The sequence below is a fragment of the Anomalospiza imberbis genome, chromosome 5 (genome assembly GCF_031753505.1).
Source record: "Anomalospiza imberbis isolate Cuckoo-Finch-1a 21T00152 chromosome 5, ASM3175350v1, whole genome shotgun sequence".
In the NCBI taxonomy this organism is placed as follows: Eukaryota; Metazoa; Chordata; class Aves; order Passeriformes; family Viduidae; genus Anomalospiza; species Anomalospiza imberbis.
In genome coordinates, this window is record NC_089685.1 from 57,959,326 (window position 1) to 57,982,043 (window position 22,718).

At 37.1% G+C, this 22,718-nt stretch overlaps 1 protein-coding gene across 1 annotated transcript in view; it reads left to right on the forward strand.

The window, feature by feature from the left end:
• The window catches only part of POLR3B (RNA polymerase III subunit B), a 70,149-nt gene that overhangs the window by 32,077 nt on the left and 15,354 nt on the right, over positions 1-22,718 (forward strand). Inside the window, exons 17-23 of the mRNA XM_068191042.1 lie at positions 191-265; positions 1,022-1,120; positions 3,468-3,595; positions 10,500-10,709; positions 12,525-12,683; positions 14,116-14,233; positions 14,730-14,872. Of these exons, the coding sequence (XP_068047143.1) occupies positions 191-265; positions 1,022-1,120; positions 3,468-3,595; positions 10,500-10,709; positions 12,525-12,683; positions 14,116-14,233; positions 14,730-14,872 (932 nt within the window). The remainder of the gene's footprint in view (positions 1-190; positions 266-1,021; positions 1,121-3,467; positions 3,596-10,499; positions 10,710-12,524; positions 12,684-14,115; positions 14,234-14,729; positions 14,873-22,718) is intronic.

The window sequence follows — 22,718 nt, forward strand, 5'->3', positions numbered from 1 at the left end:
TAAGTTGTATCAAACTAAGGTCTGAATAGTTACTGATTTTATTTATGTGGTTTTATTAGTTAAAGGCTGATAAATTTTAAGAACAGTTTATAGAATAGGTTGTGCATAGGCAAGGTTCTTAGTAATGAATACTGCCTAAGTATTTGCTAAAAGAATTCCTTTTTTTTGTTGTTTTTTTTTTTAATTTCAGGCCGTACATAATTGTCAAGAAGCAAAAACCTGCAGTTACAAACAAGCATATGGAAGAACTGGCTCAGGGCTACAGGTACACAATTCAAGTAGTCCATATTCATCTTCACCAAGTAAATACTGTGTGGAGGTACTTCAGTCAGTCAGTATTTCACAGTCTTGGGGTTAACTAATTAGAGAAGTCTGCTCTCCTGTTTAAATTCATAATCTTTGTACTGGAGATTTTCTGTTTAAAGTCAAATTAAGGCTGGTGTTCTTACTTTGTTACTGCTGTGAGTTTTGGTGAGTATACAGAATAAATACATCACGCAGCCTCATCTTTCTGCAGGTGGAAGGTTTGAGGCAGTATCATCCTCCTGTCTGAAAAATCAAATACCTCACAGGAGTATCAACCACCCTAAACTGGGCACATTCAGTGTTTTTGAAAGTCCTTGCAGATTCTTAGTTAATGTATTTTTTAAAAAACCCACACTAACACAAAGGCATTTAAATTTAGCTCTAATTAAATTTCACAAAACTATCATAAAAACACGTGTGATTATCCTTATATTTGCCTACATTTACAGTGATGATGAGTACATATGGGAAAATTTTATTTAGTTGTTCAAGTAAGTGACATTCATCTGTCAGACTGTGAAGCAGTGAATGGGCAACAGGATTAATTTAAAACCACATTTTTCTTCAATATGTAATATGCACAGAACTTTACATGTGAAAGAATTTGTCTGGTTTAGCTTTACATGTTGCATTCCTTTATTATGTGTACTAAGTATTTTATGTTTGCAGAAATATAAAGTCAGTACTTCTAGTGTAATTTTGAATTTATCTATAGGAATTTTGAAGACTTCTTGCATGAAGGCCTCGTCGAATATTTGGATGTGAATGAAGAAAATGACTGTAACATTGCCCTTTATGAAAATACAATCAATAAGTAAGTATGCATTCAGTAACTGGTACAGGAAAAACTTTCATAGGGTAACTCTCTGAAATCCAAACATATAAATAATGTTACTGTTTTCACATGTACACATTGCTCCCTTGCTAATGGTTGAAACTACTCCAGATGAAAGCTAAAGAGAGAAATCTGTCTGCACACATCCTAAGTTATCCCTGGGAAGTTACAAAAAATGGTTGAGATTTTGGGAGAGCTGTTTCTGCTACTAACTCTCAAAAATATTACATACTTAAAGGTATCGCCTTTCTTTCTCTGGATGTGGCTCTTTTCTTTGTTCTGATCATTGGGCTGCTCATCATAAATAACCTTATCCAATAGGTATCCAGAAGGCAAATGGTTCCACATGTTATTTGATTATTTTAGCATATCATGATTGTTTGGAAATTTCTTTTCTGGCTATAAAGGAACCCTAGACACCCACCTTACAGTAAGTGGAGTGCTGGAAGGAGACCTTCCCTTTGACTTTTGGATGTATAATAAGCCCCAATAAAAATGTCAGCATCATTCTGTGTATTCTTTACCACGCATCTTAAAACCATTTTTGATAAGTGATTTTAATTCAGAGAGATTTCCAGATCTGTTATGTTTTCCACATATTTGAAGGACCTGCTGCAATTTTTTTTTATTCTTGTCTTCTGACTGTGATTAAAGAGCCCACATTAAAGGAAGGATTCTTTTAAATTTTTAAGTCTTCCTATCTTTTTACTGTTTTTTGATGTTTCTCTGACAATATCCTGTAAACTGAAGCCTGAATATGAAATGCTAGAAGTTAATCTCTGTGAATGTTTGATCAGTAGATTTATGCAGAAAATTCTTTTTCTAAATAATCTGTCCTGGTCAAGTACTCCTGCAAGCTAATAGAAATACATCATTGATTTCAGAAGAGCTGGGTGAGCTCTTCAATTATCTTTAACCTTTGCTAAATGTAATGTATTAACTCTGCTAATTAAATTGCATTGCTCCTACCCAGGCTTTTGAAGACTTTATCACTTTAAGAGATTACTCTTGCATGTTCTTGATTGAGTTTTGTATACAGGAGCAAAGAAGAGCGCACACAATTGCTGTCATTTGTGCCAAAATTAAATAACTTCCACAAAGCACCAGAGCTGAAAATTTAAGTTACGGGACAACTGACTCAGCTAGGAAGGTTAATGGGAATGTATCACATGAAATCATTGTTTAGTCTAAACGTGGAGGAGAAGGTGAACTTCCAGTGGACCAGTGTGAGGAAAGGACTCCTCAGCAACTCCAAGGAAGCGCAGAAGTTTCTTGTACTGTCCATCAATTGTTTTGAGTTTGGCTTCAGTGCTAACAGTGCCATAAGTATCTGAGCTTGCATCATATGAGCACATTGCTCCTTGTGTTTGGTAATGATCCTCCCTACATCCTGAATAGCTGAGTTGTGTACCCCCTTTCCCCAGATGATCATCTTGCATTTTAAACGGTGTGACCATGTTGGTACAACTTGTTCTGGTAATGCCACTGATACAACCCACTATCTGGAGTATCCCAGATAATATAGGCTTCTTTTAGCTGCAGTATCCTCTCTTTATCTTTCCAATCCAACTAGGGGGGTTTTCTTTGGAGTATTTGACTCTAATGCATTCAGTTTCTTCTTACACATTTGTAACTCTGCTTTTCAAACTCATGAAGTTGCCTTTCCTTTCTTGGGCCTGGTTATGGCAGTGGCATTTTTGACCTGCAGAAATTGAACTGCCCTGTAAAGTGTGAAGGTCTCCCATTAGCACTCTGGAATAGTTCACAGGGTAGTAGGATCTGTGTAGGCAGTGGAGCTGGTTTGGAGACAGATGTTTTCTCCTTAACTGATATAGCTGACCTTGGAAAACTAAAACAGTTTATTTTAATACCTGAATCTGTCGTGCTCTTCCCTTTTCCATCTCCCCAGTGGATTTCTGGATCTCTGAGATTAGTAATTTGATGCAGAGTGCTCTCATTACTTGAGAAGACATTCCTTAAGGCATTTTGGGTCTTACTGTATAAACTGATGTTTTATTGTCTTACTGAGCCTCCCTCAGGTTGTCATTATCTGGAGGCTTTTCCTCCATTATGGAATTTCATAAACCCTGATTTATTTCTCCTTCATTTCTTTTCATGTGGAAACACTTACAACCAAAAGAAAGTTGTTGGGTTTTTGTAATAAAAATCAAAATCCTTTCGTGAATCCATGTTTTGAGGTCCTACTGACTTACATTCTCTTGAACAGAATAGATTTTGAAGTGTTATGAGATACTGCTGAATTAAATAAATTCTACTGAAATTGTTCACAAGCCTGCCATAATTGGTACTCTTTCTTTCTTTTAAGAGATACAACCCATTTGGAGATTGAGCCTTTCACCCTTCTGGGTGTCTGTGCTGGGCTGATTCCATATCCTCACCACAACCAGTCCCCAAGGAATACTTACCAGTGTGCCATGGGGAAACAAGCCATGGGTAAGACTTCACCTTTTATTCCTCTTTGAAATGTTATGTAGTTTTTGAAGCTATGTAGCAAAAGTGATAAACAAAAATTCTTTCTTTCCTGATTCACATAAAAGCTTTGCTAGTAAAAGTAAAAGTGCACTTCTTTAGCTTTGAGAAAAGAAAGAGTTTACCTCTGAAATTTGGAAAGATTAATGTGAGAAAAGTACCAGTCAGTTTTACTTAATGAAGACTATATCTGCAGTTCTTAATACTTGAAAGAAAATTTTAATAAACTGGGACACTTTTTCATTTTCTATTGGTTTTATTGGAAATTATCATGACTTCCAGCATTTCAGCATATCTGCAGGATTGGCAGAGCGGGTTTTTACTTCTCTTTATGCTGCAATATTCTGTGGGTTTCCAGACAAAAGAGAGTTAAAAAGTGTTCTCACAAAGAGAGATGGAGCACAGATTGAGGAGCATTTCTTTGACTGGTTGAGTAAGTGTCTTAAATATATCAATAGTTAACATTGACTTCAGAGAATAAGAAGAATCAAGTGTGAGACTGATTAGTAATTTGAACGCTTTCCACAGCCATAGTTTAGATTTTTTGCTTTTGCTGTTTCAGATTAAGAGGGCGAGCACTGAAACAAAATTAATTTTCTGATTACTTATTATTTAATTTGACAGTGTCATATCTGGTCATTAAAACCCAACTGTTTTGTAAATTTGCTGCAGTTAAGTTCTGATCCTTTTGTTAATACTCAGTGAAACCAGCATTGAAGTGTCCAAGTCTATGGCCTGTGATCAAGGCAGAGGAGCCTGAGCAGTCATACATCAATTCAGACAGCTGCATTCACACTGGTGCTCTACAGGCTGGTCTCATGGCTTGTTTTGATGGCTTGCTTGCAAGCTGGGAGCTACAGTAGCACAACTCTGTCTCATGAAGGAACTGCCACTTCAGTTAGGTTTACTAAAATATTTATTTTGTGCTGTGTGTTCAAAGCTTAAACACTACAGCTTTTGTGAGCCTTCTCCAGCAGAATTAATAGCAAAGTAACTGCCTTGTGCTGAACCATCATGTTGAGCACATGAAAACAGAAAATAGCAAGATGCATGTTCTCTATTTAAATTAAAAAAAAAAAAAAAGTGTGGGTGGGTGGAAAGAGGAGCAATGCAATCTTTTTCCTTACTGTTCTCCCCCATCCCATTATCTTTCCCCCACCCCTGAGTCTCTATTTTATGACTATTAGTCTCAGAAGGTTTGGTTAGTTACCACACACAGTTAAGCAGGATCAGTGTGTACAGAAAGCCAATTCAGTATCTGTGGAGTTCTTTTGTAGTTTTCTGTGTGAAGGTTTTTTTCCCCGTTTTGTTTTGAGTGTCATTTGCAATTCATTGTCTGTGTTTTCTGAGGTTGGTGTATTCAGCTGCTTTGACCCTAGGTCTTGCACATTTAGCTCCTTGGATACAATCCTCTGACGTTCCTGCTGACGCTAGGAACACAAAAGCCATTGAATATCTTGAGCAATAAAAAAAGCCTTTGTTTCAGTTTGTTATGACAAAACACCTGACTCAAACAATAAGCAGCTAGATAAAAGTAAATCTTAAAAGTTGGCACATGACTTGAGCTTTATTTTGCTCTGTCTGAAGTACCTGCAAACACCTGAAGCTTTTTGTAATAAGTGCTTTAAAAAAAGCCACCATATGTGGCAATATGTAGGGGCAGAGATTATTTTTCTCTACACTCACTGATCAGATGAGACCTAGAGGGTATTCCTGAAACATTGCACATACATTTCTTCTGTTTATTTTTGTGAAGAGATGTGATGTAGTACTTCAAACCCCAACCTTTAAGTTACCATCCACCTTTATTGCTTTCTTTCTCCATATGGAAATTGCAGAGCAGCTCCTCATCCAACACTGCCATGGGGAAAGTCTCATGTCCAAGTCCTCTATGTCACTCCCTCGATTGTCAAAACCTGGAGTGGTGAAGGGAGCCCGGGGTTCAGGCTGGGAGAGGAGAGCCTTGTGCTTGTCGACACTGACCCACCCCCTCTGGCCACATCACAGGGCTGTGCCAGCAGCTTTGGACAGTCTTTTCTTTTTTAAGTCTCTTTTTTAAGCAGGATCAAGCTAAGGAAAGGTGTGAAAGCACAAGGAAGTGGAGAGTCAACATCAGAGATGGGAATGAGGTCTGTAATTCAGTGTTCCTGACAAGTATTGAGTCCTAAAATAGTAATGTTTCTTCTGGAGAGCATTACATGTCCTGAAACCTCCCTTTCAGGGGTAGATGAATCATCTTGTTGGAGGACTAGAGCTGCACTTAATGACCAAACTGGATTTCAGTAAAATTAAATTAAAATAAAACCCCTCACTTTTGGCATAGATTATTTACCATGTGTTGCAGGTTGAACTGTAAGACTGGGAGGAAGTTAGGTAGTAAATACAACAGCAGCTGCAAAAACCTCAGTTGAATGTTGACATTTCAGTGCAAGGTTAACAGTTGTAGCTTAAAATCTCAGAAGTACTTAAGATGAAAATACAAGACTCTCGTATTTTCATCTTAAGTACTTCTGAGATTTTAAGCTACAACTGTTTGCAATTTGTTTTTCAATTGCAAACAAATGAAATGTTTGCATTTCATGTGTTAGTAAAATAATGCTTAAGAGGATCAAAGGCTTCTACAGTTAGAGAAATAGTTCTAAACTGAGCTTTTAAATTCCAATAAGACATAAAACCCTAGTCAGTTTTACACGTTGTACATCTGTGACTGTGTAAAAGCCTAATTTGAAGAATGAAAAAATCCAGTTTTCCTGCCAGTAATCCCCCATATTGCACGTGCACATGTGCTGCTGTGTAAGTGACGGTGTGGGTACACAAAGCAAGCTGTACACTCACAGTACGACTATGCACTGCAGCTTCAACCCAAATGACATAACACAAGTCTTGACTAAGAAAAGGAGGGTTTGAGTGCTGATTATTACTTTAACCTCTGAAAGAAAAGGAAGTATTTGAGGGGACAGACATAGGTGGGTGAGAGCTTTGTTGTAGAAGCTTATAATGAAGCAAAAACTTTGATATTACAAAAGAAGCCTGTTAATGTATCATGTACTTTCTGCTTTGCTTCTGTGAAGTAGCAAAGCCCTTTATATTCTGCTCTGCCGTGTACTGCAGCCAGCTGAATGTGTTAAAATTAAGTTGAGAAGATAAATATGCTTCAAGGAACTGAGTGCTGGGGGGTTTTGACAGTTGTGAAAGCTCTTTGGTGGACTGAGAGCCAGAGTCCTCCCAAATTTTGTACAGCTAGCCTAGGGGCACAGAATCTAAACAAACCTCAAAACAAAACCAGCTGTTCCTGGTCATCACAGCTGGATCTGGGTGTGCTGTGGCTGCAGTTCTGTTCTGCCACTGCTCTTTGAGGAGTGTCTGTGCTCTGCAACACGACCTCGTTTTGACACCTCTCCTCTCCTTGGTAGTAGGCACAGAAGTGCTGAGGCAGAAATGAGCTTCCCCACACACGCGTATTTTACCCATAGTCTTTTTAACCCACTCTTTAATCTTTCTACTGTGAAAGGAGTATTTCTAACACCTAACATCCAGATCACTTAATGCATGTACTGTGACAGTCTGTCTGAGCTGAGTCGGAGCCCCCTCCAAAAGGTTTATTGCAGCATTTAAAATCTGTACTTCTTCCTCTCTTGCTTTGTGCTCATATAAAAGGACAGCATCACAGAAAATCCACGGAGAAAACAGGGGAAATACAGAACTACAGCAATTCTTTTCTTGACATGTGCAGTAAAAGCCCTTTTGGCTCAAGTAGATTGATTTCTGTATCCTTGTTAATTTAGATTGTACAGTTTAATGTTGTTGTAAGTGATACACCAGAGAATTGGATTAATGCTTTGTTCTGGTGAGTTCTCAAAACTTTCAGCATCAGAATAACAATGCCTCATTTATGCTAAATATCAGTAGATAGTGCTTTTGTAGTGATTATTTCACACTAAAGGATACTCAAATCATACTTAAAAAGAAGGAAAAAAACTGTCAGGAAACAGGAAAAAAAAGGAAAGAATGCACACGTGCATTCACAATATATCAAGCACTGAGAAAAGCAAGAAAATGATCTTTGTTGTATCCAGGTCAACCTTGTGTGTTTTGCTTTAACCAGGGCTAATTACCAATGAAAAAAATTGGTTCTTGCTGGTGGGATAATTATAAATGCGAGTCATTGTGAGCAGGGTTTGTTATGGTGAACTTTAATTATACTTTACTTTTGCTTGGTTGTTTGGCTGGAGCAAACAAGGACTCTGTTCTTTCAGAGAGAAAACAGAAATAAAGCTAGTGACTTCCTTCATTTCAGCGCCCACACAGAGGGCTCGTCCCAACATACCAGTCCTCTGAAGGGAGCTGCTGCTTTATTTTAAATAAGCAGATTGTGGTTTCAGGCTGTGGTTTGTTAGCCCAGTTTAGAGAAAGGATTATTTGTATAACCATTAAATCCTAGAAATTAGGAATAATATTGCTGATACGTGGCATATTTTTTGGCTAATTTATGTAATTTGTGCTCTGGAATCACTCTTTAACCAGTTTCTTTCCTGCTAGGATATCTGTCATTGATATATATGTATATGTTTTCCATTTGATACAGCATTCATCTCCTGAAGAACAGCCTGAATATAATTCATTATTGAAGCTCAGAATCTCAGTAATGTCAGTTGCTTCTGGCTCCCAGACAGTAGCAGTTCTGTTAGGCTTATCTGAACTTCTGATAAAAATGCCAGTTTTGAAATACATGAAACACCTGAAGAAAAATAATTTGTGTTACCTGAAGTATGTTAAAGTGTCATCTGAAATCTCTGATATATTGGGGAGTTACACAGATTTTTACTGGAGTATAAAGGACACCCTTAAAGTGTAAAAGATAAAACTGGTGCTCCAGACTTCATCCTGTCTTAGCATCCCTAACCAGTGAACCATAGCAGGTATAGTGTATAAGCATATCAGAGGAGAAAAAAAATTGCAAGCAATTTGAAAGTTAAGTTTGGCATGACTTTCTCTTGGAAAGATTTCTCTCAACATCAGGAAAATATACCTATCTGTGAAACATTTAAGCTGAACTTCACTGCAACCTATCCTGAAAGCACACAAATTCTAGATGCAGAGGGGAATAATGTTCTAAACCTCTTAAGTTTTTAATTTGGAAGTATATTTTCCTATCTGTATACTGGGAAAACCAGGGGATTTGAGTCAAAATACAATGGGAACAATGTCTAACTGAAATCTCAGGGTATATCAGAAACAGGGGACCTTCAGGTGGTGGGCCTTGCAGGGTGGGACTGCAAAGGTCTTCAGTCTTGAGGAGTCCAGGCCTTACCAGGTTGTGTCTTACTGGAGACAAAAAATACTGTTCAAAGATGATTCATTTCCTTATACAAGAAAAAGAAAAAAAGACATCTTCTTTAAAGCAAGAGACAAGCCTGTCAAGTCTACCAGATTTTTCTTGTCGTTTGAAAATTCTGTGCCTGTGTCATTGAATCTGCTTTCTAGAACCTGGGAAAGTCCAGGCCAGCTGTAACAGTCCATTTTCAGACAGTAGCTGTTGAACTATCTCCCCATTCTTGTCCTTGGGAAGGGTAGACCTGCTTGTAGTTCAGGAGAGTGAGCCTAGTGCCAAGCACAGGATAGGTGTTTGGAAATGCCTGGTTTTAGAGTTTGATTTTCTAGACACTTTATGTAAATGGGAATTTCAAGTAGATGCATGTAATTTGTGAAGCTGACCTCCCCAGTGAGCAGGTTTGTGTTCAGATGTGCTTCCTGGCCGTGTGAAATCTTCCTTGAACACTGACTGCCTTGACCTTTCCAAGAAAGCAGCCAGGCTCTGATACTGCAGGACAAAATGGAAAAGTTTTGAAAGACTTGCATCTTAAGGACAAAATACTGCAGAATGTTTAGCACTTAAAAGTTTAAATCGGTGTTAACTTTTCAGACTGTAATTTCTTAATTGCTTAGAGACATAGCATAGTCCTGGAACAGCAAACTCCAATAACATATGATTGCCTTGACTTTTGTTCTGCTGCACAACAGTTTGTTTCCCTGCTGGGTCTTAATTATTTTTTCCTCAGATTTCAGGAGACACTTTGGCATTCTGATGGGACAGGGCCAAAAATTTCAGTCTCAAGCTGGGAGGTCTATACAAAGGGTTGAATTCTGAACTGTAAATTTAAAATTAATTTCATCTAAAAAGACAAATATTGAAGTGGACTTCTACTGTAGTCTTTCTATCAATGGTGCTTCTAATTTTAGAAAGTAAATCACTCTTGGCTGCAGCTAGTGGTATGCTTTGTTAATACTTTGTCCCATTCTAACACAGGCTGCTGTTGAGCTAATTATTGTTCAAAAAAGGAAGGAAATATGTTATTGAGAATGAAGAGCTTGATCCACAGTTTCTCTTGAACTCACTGATAGTCTTGCTGTTGATTCTCATGAAATTTTGGATCAGGTTTCTGAAACAAAAGTTGAACTCCACAAAAAAATCCAAACCCAGTGGCTATGAGAACAATAAAAGCAAACTTCATACTTGCAGGATTCAGTGTTGTAATTTAAAAAATCTTATCTGTATTTATTCAAATGGCTTTTATTTCTTTTGTTGTTGTTCTTTTTATATTGATGCTTAGGTTTTCTCTGTTCAAGAGAAAATAAATAATTCTTTCTGGGAGCTGAAATTAAGAAACTACTTATGTATTTATTTAAATATAATAATGTAAAATTGTTTTGGTTTGAATTCTTTTATTATTTTTCCCCTTTTCTTGAAGCATTTCTATGTGATTTTAATTAATTTGCATTTTGGTAACTTTTTAACCAAAACATTCCTAGAAAACTCACTAATGTTCACTGCTTTTTTTTTTTTCTTTTTTTTTTCTTTTACATGCAGGTACTATTGGATACAATCAAAGAAACAGGATAGATACTCTGATGTATCTCCTGGCCTATCCACAAAAGCCAATGGTAAAAACAAAAACAATAGAGCTGATAGATTTTGAGAAACTCCCTGCTGGACAGAATGCCACAGTCGCTGTGATGAGCTACAGTGGCTACGATATTGAAGATGCTCTTGTCTTAAATAAAGCCTCTTTGGACAGAGGTAAGATCCATCAACTCTTTCCACTTCTCCAGTGTGTGTTCCAATATTTAATAAACTTGTATTCTCATAGTGTTAGCCTGTAATAACTTTTATTACAGTTATGAGCATTAGATCTTCAGTTAAGAAATTGAATTCCCAAACTGCTTTGAATGCTTTGGTTGGTTTTCTCTATGATTAGAGATTGTAACTCCTTGCATACAATAGTGTGGTGAGGTTGCCAACATGCATGTAAAATTCTGAGTCTGGATATTATAAGAAAAAAATGGCTAACTTCTGACCTCAAATTAAAAAAGTGTAAATACTTCATTTACAAAAAACATAAGGCATGAGTTAATCTGTTCTGTTGGGCTTGCTTTTTAGATGTTTACCTGAACCTTTGTTCATGACTAACAGAGAGGTCTCATTATTTCCACCAGTAACAAAAGCAGTAGATGAAATTAGATTTGTGAATGTATTTAGGAAAGGAATAGAACCCAAGGCAGTTTGTGAGCTTGGTGTTCTGAGGGAGCAGCAGCAGTAGTGCCTACTTTCTGAGAGAAAATAATAGTATTGTCTAAAGCAAAATAATTTAGTATTTATCCAGTGCTAAATTAATTACCTGCTTCCTTAAAAAAAATACCAACGCTGTGGTGCAGTGTATTTTAAGTAAAAGTACATAAGCATCAAAGGAAAATTTAACTAACAGAGACCCATGTTTGTGTAGGTCTAGCCTCTCTTACTCTCTCTACACTTCTTCAGCACTTCATGTTAATGCTACTGAGAGTTGGAGGAGAGTTGCCTGAAAACTTAGTCTCTCTTCTTTCCCTTTTCTCTATAAATTCCTTTGAGAGCAGGCATAGTGCTGTGATCAAACTGGTTTTAGTTTCGGGTGGCCAAAATCAGATTCTTCCATCACTTTATTCCCCCCTCAAACTCCCTTCCTTCTAGTTGCTAGGCAGCAGTAATAGTATTCCTAGACATGTATCTTTGGCATTAATGTCTGCTGCATTTAATTTATGCCTCCTTTTCTAAAACAACAACAGGCATGATTTAAAACTGAATGTTTTCTTTTCTGGTAGACTGGTAACATTTACAGGGCGAGCTGTGGTGCTTGTCAGGAATTACTTGACATAATCTGAAGATATAGATGTACTGTATGTGGCCACAACCACATTCTTTCAAATGAACTAAAATACTGCAGGATTATTAGCAAGCCTTGTTCTTGGCTCTCTGTAATTCTAAATGTGAATAAAGTTTTTACTATCATGGTTAGTTGCTGGACTTGGAGAGAAATTCCACAGATGCTACTTTTCTCATCTGAAGCCCACTTATTTTATAACAGTACATGTAATTTCAGGTGAGGAAAAGAAGAATAATGGGTTGATTATACTAAACACTCAGTTAGTACCTTCTTGTTAGACTAGTTTATGCCAACCACAAACACGAGTAAAAGTTCAGGTTTCTTAGAACTCATGAAAGGAAGAGGTGCTGCTCTCACCCTATTACAGTCCCATGTTACATCTTCCTGGAGACCACTAAAATTATTCAAGAGATTCAGTGATTTCAAGAGAAATGAGGTGTGCAGAGATACAGAAGCAGATTAGCACAGTTCAGAATTGGACTGTAGTCCGGTGTCTAAAGAAATGTAGTGCACATGATCTGATGTTTTAAGTTGTGCACCAGCAGGTATCCGTGTACAACGTTATGCATATTCAAGCCAATGAATAATCCAACTAATAAAGAATATTTTATATTCCATAGCTCAGATTTTAACCTGGTCATGTGTTATAGAGGATCTTTGAATTCCTAGGCAGATGAGTTTGTGTTCCATTTTAGGCTTTGGAAGGTGTCTTGTGTACAAGAATGCCAAGTGTACACTGAAGCGTTACACGAATCAGACGTTTGATAAAGTGATGGGGCCGATGCTGGATGCAGCTACCCGTAAGCCCATCTGGCGCCATGAGATTTTAGATGCTGATGGTATCTGCTCTCCAGGTAGGTCAAACTGCATATTCACTCAGGGCATGTTCATAGTCAGAGTGGAAATTAATGTTCTGCCAGTATTTCTTGTGCACCTTGTGTTGTACTTAGCATCTTGGGAGTTTTTTGACTTGATGACAGCGGTATTGTGATGGAAAATTTTTAAAAGTTAGTTCCTCAAAGCAGCATGTTACCAGTCATTGGGGGGACTTTTGTACAGGAAAAAAATAGCTTTATATTTAAGTAGAAGAGTGAGTTCTTAATTATGTGAATCTACTGAAGCATTAGAATTTGTATTCTTATGTTCCCAAGCTGGCAAGCTCTTAATACTGTAGTTTTTCCCTGTTTGTCTGTCATGTACTGTTGTTTTCTTAAGGATAAAGACAGACTCCTTATTATTTTGATTTCATCCATCAAAATCTCCTAGCAAGATGTCAGTTAATGCAGTTGTTTGAGGAAGTAAAACCTTATGGTTTTAACACTTTAGAAAGATGTTTGGGCAGAGATAAGAAAAATAAATAGAAATGTAAAGAGAGGGATATAACTTTTTAGTGGTAATAGATTTGAGAAAGAATTCTCCCATACTGTCATCCTTTAGTTAGGAAATGGCTTAATAGATCTGCTGAGATCTAGTAAGAAAGGTGTTTTAAAGGGCACTAAATTTAATTCCATTATAATAACACAATTGGGTCAGTTTTGCTCTTTAGCACATCACAAAGGAGCTTTCAAAGTTAATTAAGAAAAAAAAGGCAAGAATCTTCTGAAGTGTTAGGATAGACAGGACTGGTCTGGACTCCAGACTGAGACTGTTCTCAGCATGTAGGTAAAAACCTATTTGAGATAGTTCATGTGGACAGAAGAGACACAGGCTGAAGGTCAGTGTAATTTAGTGGAGGAGGTGGGAGGTAGATACTTAGTGTGCAGTTGTATCATTGGGCATCCTCCTGATCTGGTTTTCAGTGTAAAGGGCAGGATAAGGGAATGGAGCAGGGAGAAGCTATATATGACACCAGTATCAATAGAAATATGTAAATACAAGGGGACTGACAATAGTTTTGCACAGCTCATTGTGGAATGATGGGATGTCCCAAATTTAGGTGTGAATTTCTAAAATTTGTCAGTTCAGTCATGACAAAGTGTTTCCTGTTAATTTTCTCCGTACTTAGAGCAGATGACTTCAGATGCTTTTGAGCAGATTTTTGACCGAGGCTATGTTGAATAGCTGTTCTCATAGTGCACCCAGCATACAAGCTGCTCTGCTTTGGTTTACCAAAAAAACTAAAAACTGGTTTAGTGATTCCTTTATCATTCAATATTTAGTAAAACAGCAGAGCATACTTCTTGGTATGTTCCTTCCAGTTTTTCTTCCACATTTTTTTTTTTAAAGCTTAAAATGTATTTCTGACACAGATATTTTAATGGTGCTTTTTCTTCTTGTTTTCTTTAGGTGAAAAAGTAGAAAATAAGCAAGTTCTTGTGAACAAATCTATGCCAACTGTGACCCAGACACCTCTGGAAGGAAGCAGTGTGCCTCAGCAGCCACAGTACAAAGATGTGCCAGTAACGTATGTTGCAATATAACTTCAGAGTTGGGCAAATTACATGAACGAAAGTTGTCTGAAAAAAATACTCATTTCTAGAAAACTCCCTTCTTCTTATAACTATATTTGGCTGTTGTTTGTTTAATTGAAGATGAAGGAATTGGCAATATATGAGGAAGCTTTTGCTGTCAAGAAGCCCATGTGAAAAAAAAACCCATACCTTGTCCTTTACAAGTTCAGCTTAATTCTCTGTTAGTTTCTATTGCAACTCTTGAAACTTTTCTTTTCCAGAAACATGCTGTGCTCTGGCATTTGTATGTAAATATATATATATATATATATATATATATATATATATATATATATATATATATATATATATATATAAAATCCTTTTTCCTCATATATAAGTTCCACAAAGATTGCAGTTTGGTCAGGAGCTTACCAAGACACAGATAGTTGTCTGTAACTTGTGTTTGGTTCATAGAAGTAAAACCAATGTTTTGGCTTCTTTTACTAGCTACAAAGGTGCCACTGATTCTTACATTGAAAAAGTAATGATTTCATCAAATGCAGAGGATGCTTTCTTGATCAAAATGTTGCTGAGGCAAACCAGACGTCCAGAAATTGGAGATAAATTTAGCAGTCGGCATGGGCAGAAAGGTAAAGGACATATTTAATAAAAATTAATTCTTGTTGTATATCCCTACCATATGTACATAATGTATGTTTCCATTGATTGGTTCAGATCTTTTATGAATGCAGTGGTAGAAAGTCATATCCCTTTTTTTTATGTTCACCTAATTTAGCAGTGATGTTTCTGAAACAAAAACGTATTAGCAAAAACAACTCTTCGTTGATCTGTGAATCTGGAAAATACAGTAGTTGCCCAGTTTAAACAAGTACAGGGTTTTTGAGGTTTGGTTGGGGTTTTTTTTTTTGAAGTCACAATTTGGATTTAGGTAATAGATTTGTCAGTGGGTTGTCAGTAGATTGGAGAGGTTCTGAACAGACAGAAGAGAGATGAAATGGGAAATTTGCAGGTCTGTGCAGACATTCTGCTCTAAAAACAAGACTGCAGGTAGATAACTAAGAACCATGGTGTAAAAGGGAAGCAAATCAGGAGCACAACTAGGGGCGCACCAGCAAAGAGCAGAAAGAAAGGGAATGTTTTTAAAAATACACCTGGGACATGATATGGAGCAACTCTGGATCTTCAGACCAAAACCTGAAAATGAGTGCCCACTAGGAAGCTTCTTGGAGGCATGCAGTTCTCAAGTTTTAATATTACTGGGAAAATGAAAATCAGGAACCTACTTCTATATCTGCTGAAAAATAGCAGTGAACTCTGTTTGACCTGAATGTAAAAAAATATGAGTATCAGATCATCCTCTGAATCTCAAGGAGTTGGAAGGTATGGAATGGGTGCTAAGAAAAAAGTGACAGCCTGACTGTAACCAACTTAATAGCATGTTTTGTTCCCATTGGTGTCAGTATGGGACAGGTTTTGACACGTTCTCAGCATTCTGTACACTTGGAAAATCAAGATTTGTAGTATTTTAAGCATGACTTTCTTTGTTAGTGTATGTGCCATGCTATTACCTGGGTTTTGTAATCTTGTTAAATTTTTTGGGTCGTATTTTGGCTTGAGAACATTGTTTGGTCTCTTGTCAGATGTGATGGAAAGGTAAAGAGGTTGATATTGATAAATCCTTTCCATTGCAGCCCTTGCAGCCCGTACACCCCTTTCAATCCTGTCCTAATAACTCCTGGCCAGGTGTAACTGAAGTGAAAGGCTGCATCCCTGTCATGAGATGCAGAGCTAACCACTGTAATCCACATTTCTGTGGCATCCAGGTTAGGGGATCAGGACATCTGCCTACAGCAGACCTGTCAATCAGAAGAGGTAAAATGGGTGCAGAAGGCAGTAGTTGATGACAGTGACAGCTGTTACCAGAGACTGCCTCAAGTCTGTGTGTTATCTGTAAGAATAGTCAACACAGCCTTTCTCAGTACATCCAGCTCTCTGCAAGACCATCTGTAATTCCACTGTGTTTTTCCACACACCCACAAAACTGGTTTTTGAAACTCTGTATTCTCAGGAAATACTTCCATTGTTTCTGTTGTTATTAAGGAAGAGAAACTCTTCTGATAAGCATTGAAATGTTTTTCCTGATTGTGTTTTCAAGATGGTTTTTAATCTAAAAATACAAAGCTATTCCTACTGATTTCCCAGGTGATTTGGGAATCAGTACTGTTGAAGGTTTCAGAACAGTAAAGAAGCAGCATTACGTACTTGACCTTCCTTATAAAACTGAGTGTAGTTCTTGCACTGCAGCCTTATAGGATAGTTAGGATAAGTGAGGGGAGGAAGAGCTTCAAAGTTGAGCAACTGGAATGTTCAACTGCCCCATTCTTCCTTTTCCCAGGGAAGATCCTCTTCCTTCAGGAAGATTTTGTGTAGATTCTCTTTCAAACACTTTTCCAGTCTCATACACAATGAAGTTGTACAGTACTTAAAAACTTAGGAACACTGTTAGAGCAATGACTTATTTCTTGATACAGTTTCAGCTTTGTGTAATTAAACCCTCCTCCTTATAAGTGGTGTGCAGTATTTTAGCAGCAAGTTATTTTATAATAATGCAATCAGTACTGTGCAGGACAAATTTTCTTATTAGAATTTTTTTTAAAAAGCCTCCAAATTATATTAAAGAAGCTGCTTGATTAATCATGATAAATATTTAGAGGGACTTACCTGAAAATTTTAAGTAGATTCGTTTTTTCTCCTAATTTGGGCTATTAATGTACAGTAATTGGAATAGTTGAACAGAATGTAAATGAACTTTTTTTCATATCCCTCCAAAAAATAATAAAAAGAATGCTCCACAAATGTAGAACCATAAGTGGAAGTGGAAGAATGACAGAAGGAAACAGAATTCAGGCACGCTGCAGTATGGCTTTAGGGTGCTGAGGACCTTCCATATGACAAAATACACATATGACATCTCACAGTGTAGAGCAAGCAACTACCAGTGGAAATCCCATGGTAATGAAAACCAGAGTCCTTAAATGCTGTAGGAAACTTTGAGGCTACCCATAATTATGCCTGGCATTGCATCAGGTTAACAATGGCTGATCACCCTCTGTCTGTGCTTGGGACTATAATAATGATCATAATAAAAAGCCAAACCCATCAATTATTTAGAATGTCACTTTCAGCTTGGTTTTGGAGATGTGAGTGGGAGCATTGCAGCAGTTGTGGTACAGAGTTTGCAGGCATGTGCCTGCAGGCATGTCCCATACATCAGTCTGTACTCATAGTCCCTTGTGATCAGGGGTGTGATCATATTCCAAATTATTACATTTTACTAGGACTCATAGCCTTCCTGGAAGTAAACCTCTCAGTTCACTGCCCTGTAGTGCATTATAGAAGAAGATGTTGCAGTAAACAAAGGAGGAATATGGAGAAGATACATTTGATAGATACTAAGAAAAATATACTGACAAAACAGTGCAGTTCACTGTTTTGCAGTTTAACAATACAATGAAGAAGCCAATACTGACAATAGCAGAACTGGAGAAAAGGCATGAAAAGGAAAGGGAAAACCTCCTTTGATAGCTTTTTAACATTACATCTGGTATCATCCTCTGACATCAAACTAGGGAAGGATCAGTTGTATCAGAAGAATATAGACACTCATGGAACAGAAATCATAATACTAACTGTTTAATTTTTTCTATTGAGAAAATTTTTAATTAGCTCTGAATTTATTCTCTCATCTTGGTCTGAATATAGGCAATTATGACTTTTATGAAGTTTAATTTCTTACTGTTAGCTTTAAGCCTGCCATAGGGCCATTTGAATATATAATGATCTTAAACTAGCAAGTACCTTGGTTCAGTGAGAAGGAGAAAAAGCATATGTTTGTCTGCATTGTCAGTCTTTTTGTGAAATATATTTATTTTCTAGGAATGCATGAAGATGAGATTTGATTTCATGGAATCATAGTAGTAGTGGGCTTTAAATAAATAATATCTGCAAAATAAGAGATTGCACAAACCATGTCTCAAACTTTTTGATGGTCTTTTTCTTGTATTCCAAATTGATTTGTATTTCAAAGCTTTGCTTTGTCACTGGGGCAGAAGGAAGCAGAGTAAGGGAATTAGAAAGTGTCTGGGATACCACAGATTAAATCTCACAAACCAGCTTTAGCCTTTTGTTACAGAAAAGCCTTTCGTTAAATACGTAGGTAGGTTTTGTGGACCTCTGTAATAACACAGATCTATGTCACTGCCTCTGTATTTGCTGCCCTGTTTGTGTCCTCTCACATGTCAACATGGTATTGGCAAGGGTCACCACTTCTGGCCTGTCCACCACACCCTCTTTTCACGTGAGTCCCTGTTTTAAGTACACTCCTTCCAAGCTGCCTGTAAAAGGTTGCCTGTCCTTCAAGGCTTCTCAGAAAGAATTACATGGGGAGAAGGAAAAAAAAAATCCCAAACAAATGAGGCCACCATATTGTATTCTGAAATGCAAATATTTTGCTTTATTTTCATGTTCATCTTCAAACTGGATATTGCAGTAAGATCTTTGGGACTGGGCTGTCTCTGTAGTTTGTAAAGTCATTAAACTTCTAGTGTCTCAAAAATAAATCCTCTCTGGTAGTTATATGTTTATCCTGAACTGCAGGACTTTGTTTTCACTTACATGACATCATATATTTTCCAGAAGGATAAAAAAAATTCTTTTGGTTAATGATTTTGTTGTTTTAATCTTGTATTCTTCAAGCAAAGTCACTTTTCAAAGCACAGAAGGCAAAAGGATTGTTAAGCTAAAGAAGCTTCATCCAAGTTCCATACAAAGTAAATTATTATATTTCCAGATTTCCTCTTGCTTTGCTACAAGTCACAATGAGGAAAAAGTTGGGTTCCTTTGATGTGAAAAAAAGCAATATAACACTTCTCTGAAAGAACATTTCTCAGTCTCTCATGTGAAAAAGGATTAACACCTCCAACAAAGGTCCTGTAGATCACAGAACTAAGCAGCAATACTGAACAGTATTCCTGAGGAGTGGAAAAACTGTATTTAAGCAAGAGATTGTTTGAACTGGCAAACAGAAGCTTTTTAATAGCTGAAGATCTAAGATAAAGGATTAAACCTTTCTGAAGTATCTGCACTTAAACAACTCTAAAGACAAGGAAGCAAGTTTAAATTAATGAAAGATGGTCTTTGTTTTCCTAAATGAACCATGTTCTTTAGTGTCAAAACAAAATCCATTCACTGCATTATCAACTACATAAACTTCATGACAATCCCTCTCATCTACCAAAGTCTGACCTTGCTTACTTTTTAAAATTTTTATTAGTTTGAGCATCTGCCATCTGCTTTCCTAACTTCATAGTGGAGATCAACTTATCTTTTTCCTTTTAATGGGCACGTGTACAGTACAGATAAGCAGAGCATTTAAAATAAAACATTAGGTTTAAATGGCTGCATGTGTCATTTCCCCCCATGTTACAAGTCAGAATTAGTACTTTATCTCTAATACAATGTCAGTGGGTTTATAGTAATTAAATGGTTGAAGTGGCATTAAAAAGAATTTGTTCTTAATCGACTGCAGGAATGTGGGATGATTAGTAGTTATTAGGCATCAGGGAAGGTAGGGATTTCTTACCATATTTTTATCTTCAGAAATTGAATTTGAGAAAATGTCAGAATGCCATTAAAACTTCTCATACTGTTTTTTCTATTTATTTTTAACAAAACCACTGCTTAGCTCCCTGTCTTCAGAAGAAAATTACAGCATTTTTTATCTCAAGCAGCAAACAGGTAACCTTCTGACCTTTTCAGTAAATCCTCAACTGAACTTCTGAAATTAGGGTGATTTAGCATTTTATGGCACAGAATAAAAATCTCTAATTCTGTTTCCAAATAGTGTATCCTGAACACACATTTTATTAAGCTCTTGACTCATTCAGCCATGTGTATTTTGTAAAGTTCCTATGGTTATTGTTTTACAATAGCTGCTTCCAGAAGCATTGTAAGGGTTTCAATTAATCAGCTCTTTGTGTGCTTCAGACTATGCAAATTTATCACATCAGACCATTCAGCAGCTCATGGGAAAGCAGTGTACAAACTGTATTGTCTTCTAGCACCTCCTCTCATTTAGAGTGATGTTTTTAATAAGAAAACTAATCAAGTTTACTTATGCATTATTTATCTGTTAATTTTAATTCTGTTCTTTACCTCTTATGTCAAATGGGATGTAGCAAGTGATATGATAGATCAGTGAATGATTCAATATTGAACAAAGCTTATGTGATGCAGCACTTTTTTCTTCTAGACTTCTTTTATGCTTAGTTAGCCAACACAGTATGCAATTAGAGAGTTTTGAAGCAGCTGTACATTCGTTGTTCAGCCTTACTAATTTTTGCAAATCTGTCACTTGTCCGTAACATACAGTGCAGTGTTACCGCTCCAACTTCACTTAATTATGTGATGTTGTCTTATTTCTCAAGAGCATTTCTAAATTCTGGCAAATCTGGCAAAGCTAAAATAGACGCCTTTCAAGTCAGTTTTAGCTCTTTTACCACCGTATCATTAGAATGAGTAAACAAGCACATTTAGTAACGCGCTTCTTTTTATCTTGCTGATAGAAACTGGTATTGCTGCTGCTTCTATTCACGTCCTCTCCTTTGCTCTCTAATGTCCCTCCTGCTGGTAGTAATTAGTTTTCTGTATTAGGTTGTTTTGACTTATTTGATGATTTTTTCCCCCCCCCATTTGGCATGTGTGTGTATAGAAGGCACCTTATCGTAGCCTGGTGAAAAACTTTCCCATAGTGTTGTGTTCTGTCCCTGCCCCCTCCCGGCCGCCCCCCTTCTCCCTGTGCGCGGAACCGCGCTTTGAGTCTGGCTGCGCTCGTGTTTGTCAGCAAACTGTAAAAGCAGCCACACGAAAGGTACCAGCGCTGGAAACCTGAGCTTCTCCTGATTAGGAAAAGAAACGCAGACAAAAGTACAGGGGCGAGGGGCTCTTTATGCTGTCAGTGCCTTGTGGAGGTACATGGGTTTGAGATGCTGTCAGCATTGATGCTGATAGTGTGTGTGGGGCTGGGGGCCATTGTGCATAGTCAGGGGGCTGTCATTTATTGGCTGCCATACAATAGCATTGAAAAACACTGCCTATGGCTGTTTTATACTTGCATGTTAAACCACTCTGGATGTCTGATTTAAGGTTATTCTAATTTAAACTGTTACCCTTGCATTAAGCTGCTGTGCTTATTAATCCACTTTTTTTTCCTTTTTGATATTGTAAAAGACTTTCTTAGCATTTTCACTGATTTTTCTTTCTAAGGTGACGTTACAAAATAGATACACAGAAGTTTTTTTTCTAGAATTTAATTTGTTTTTTAAATGAAAAGAAATTAGATGTAGCAAGTTGCTAGCTGCTTTCTTGCTCAAGCACATAACCACCTTGTTAATCCACATTAAAAAAACACATTTTGGTTTTGGTTTTGTCTGCAACCTTTTCTGGTTGTTAGTATTTGATTCTGGTCCCAGATGAGACACCAGAATGTATAGGTGAGAGCCATTCCGGCCCACTGCAATATAGAATTTAGTCTCAAGTTATATTACTCGATTCCAGATGCAGCATATAAAAATTGTGAAAGGAAGGGAAGTGAATGAAACCAAATTATTCCATGTGTCCTCTATGAATGCTGGGGATCAATTTTCATGTGATGTCTAAATCAGTAACAATTAAGAAATACTAGCCTCTAGTAAGAGCCACAGAGCTAAATAGCCTCCCTAGTTTGAGTGTGCCTTATTTATGAATATTGTATGGGGTGTAGTTGAGCAGCTCATTTGTGAAATGAAGTTCATACTTTAACAGGGTTTAGAACTTGAGGCTGTTTTAAATCAAACTTCCTCTTCTTTACTGTTTTATTGGCCAGTTGCAAGTGGTAATTCCACTTACATGGATTAATTCACTTGGTCACTTTTTTGCAGCTGTTGGCTTGCCTGGTACTGCTCTGCTGCAAAAAAAAAAAAAAAAAAAAGAGTAACAAATTCAGGAGCCTAAAGTGTAGACCTGCAAGCGTTAGTCTCCTAAAGAGCTTCTGAAAGCAAGAAATTGCAAAATAAAATCAAGTTTACATTTTGAATGAATTGCAGTTACTTACTTTTAGAAGTAGCATTGTATATAGGAAAGGTATCTTTCAGCTTTTCTAACAGTTGAAGGAAGTTTCTTAAAACCTAGGGTAGGAAGAAGCTTCTCTGTCCTCTAAATACACACAGACATGCTATAGATCTGCTACAGGCTCAGCAACTCCTTAAAATACAGAAGCTTAGAACTGAGGCTTTATAGCTTTCTCTCTTTTTTTCTTTTTTTCCTTTTTTTTCTCCTCTCTGTAAAATAGAAACTTTATAAATGGCCTAGTAAGCTTCACATTTCTGGATTCTGTCTAAATATTTTGTTTTTAACTTCTAAGCTCATTATGCTGTCTTT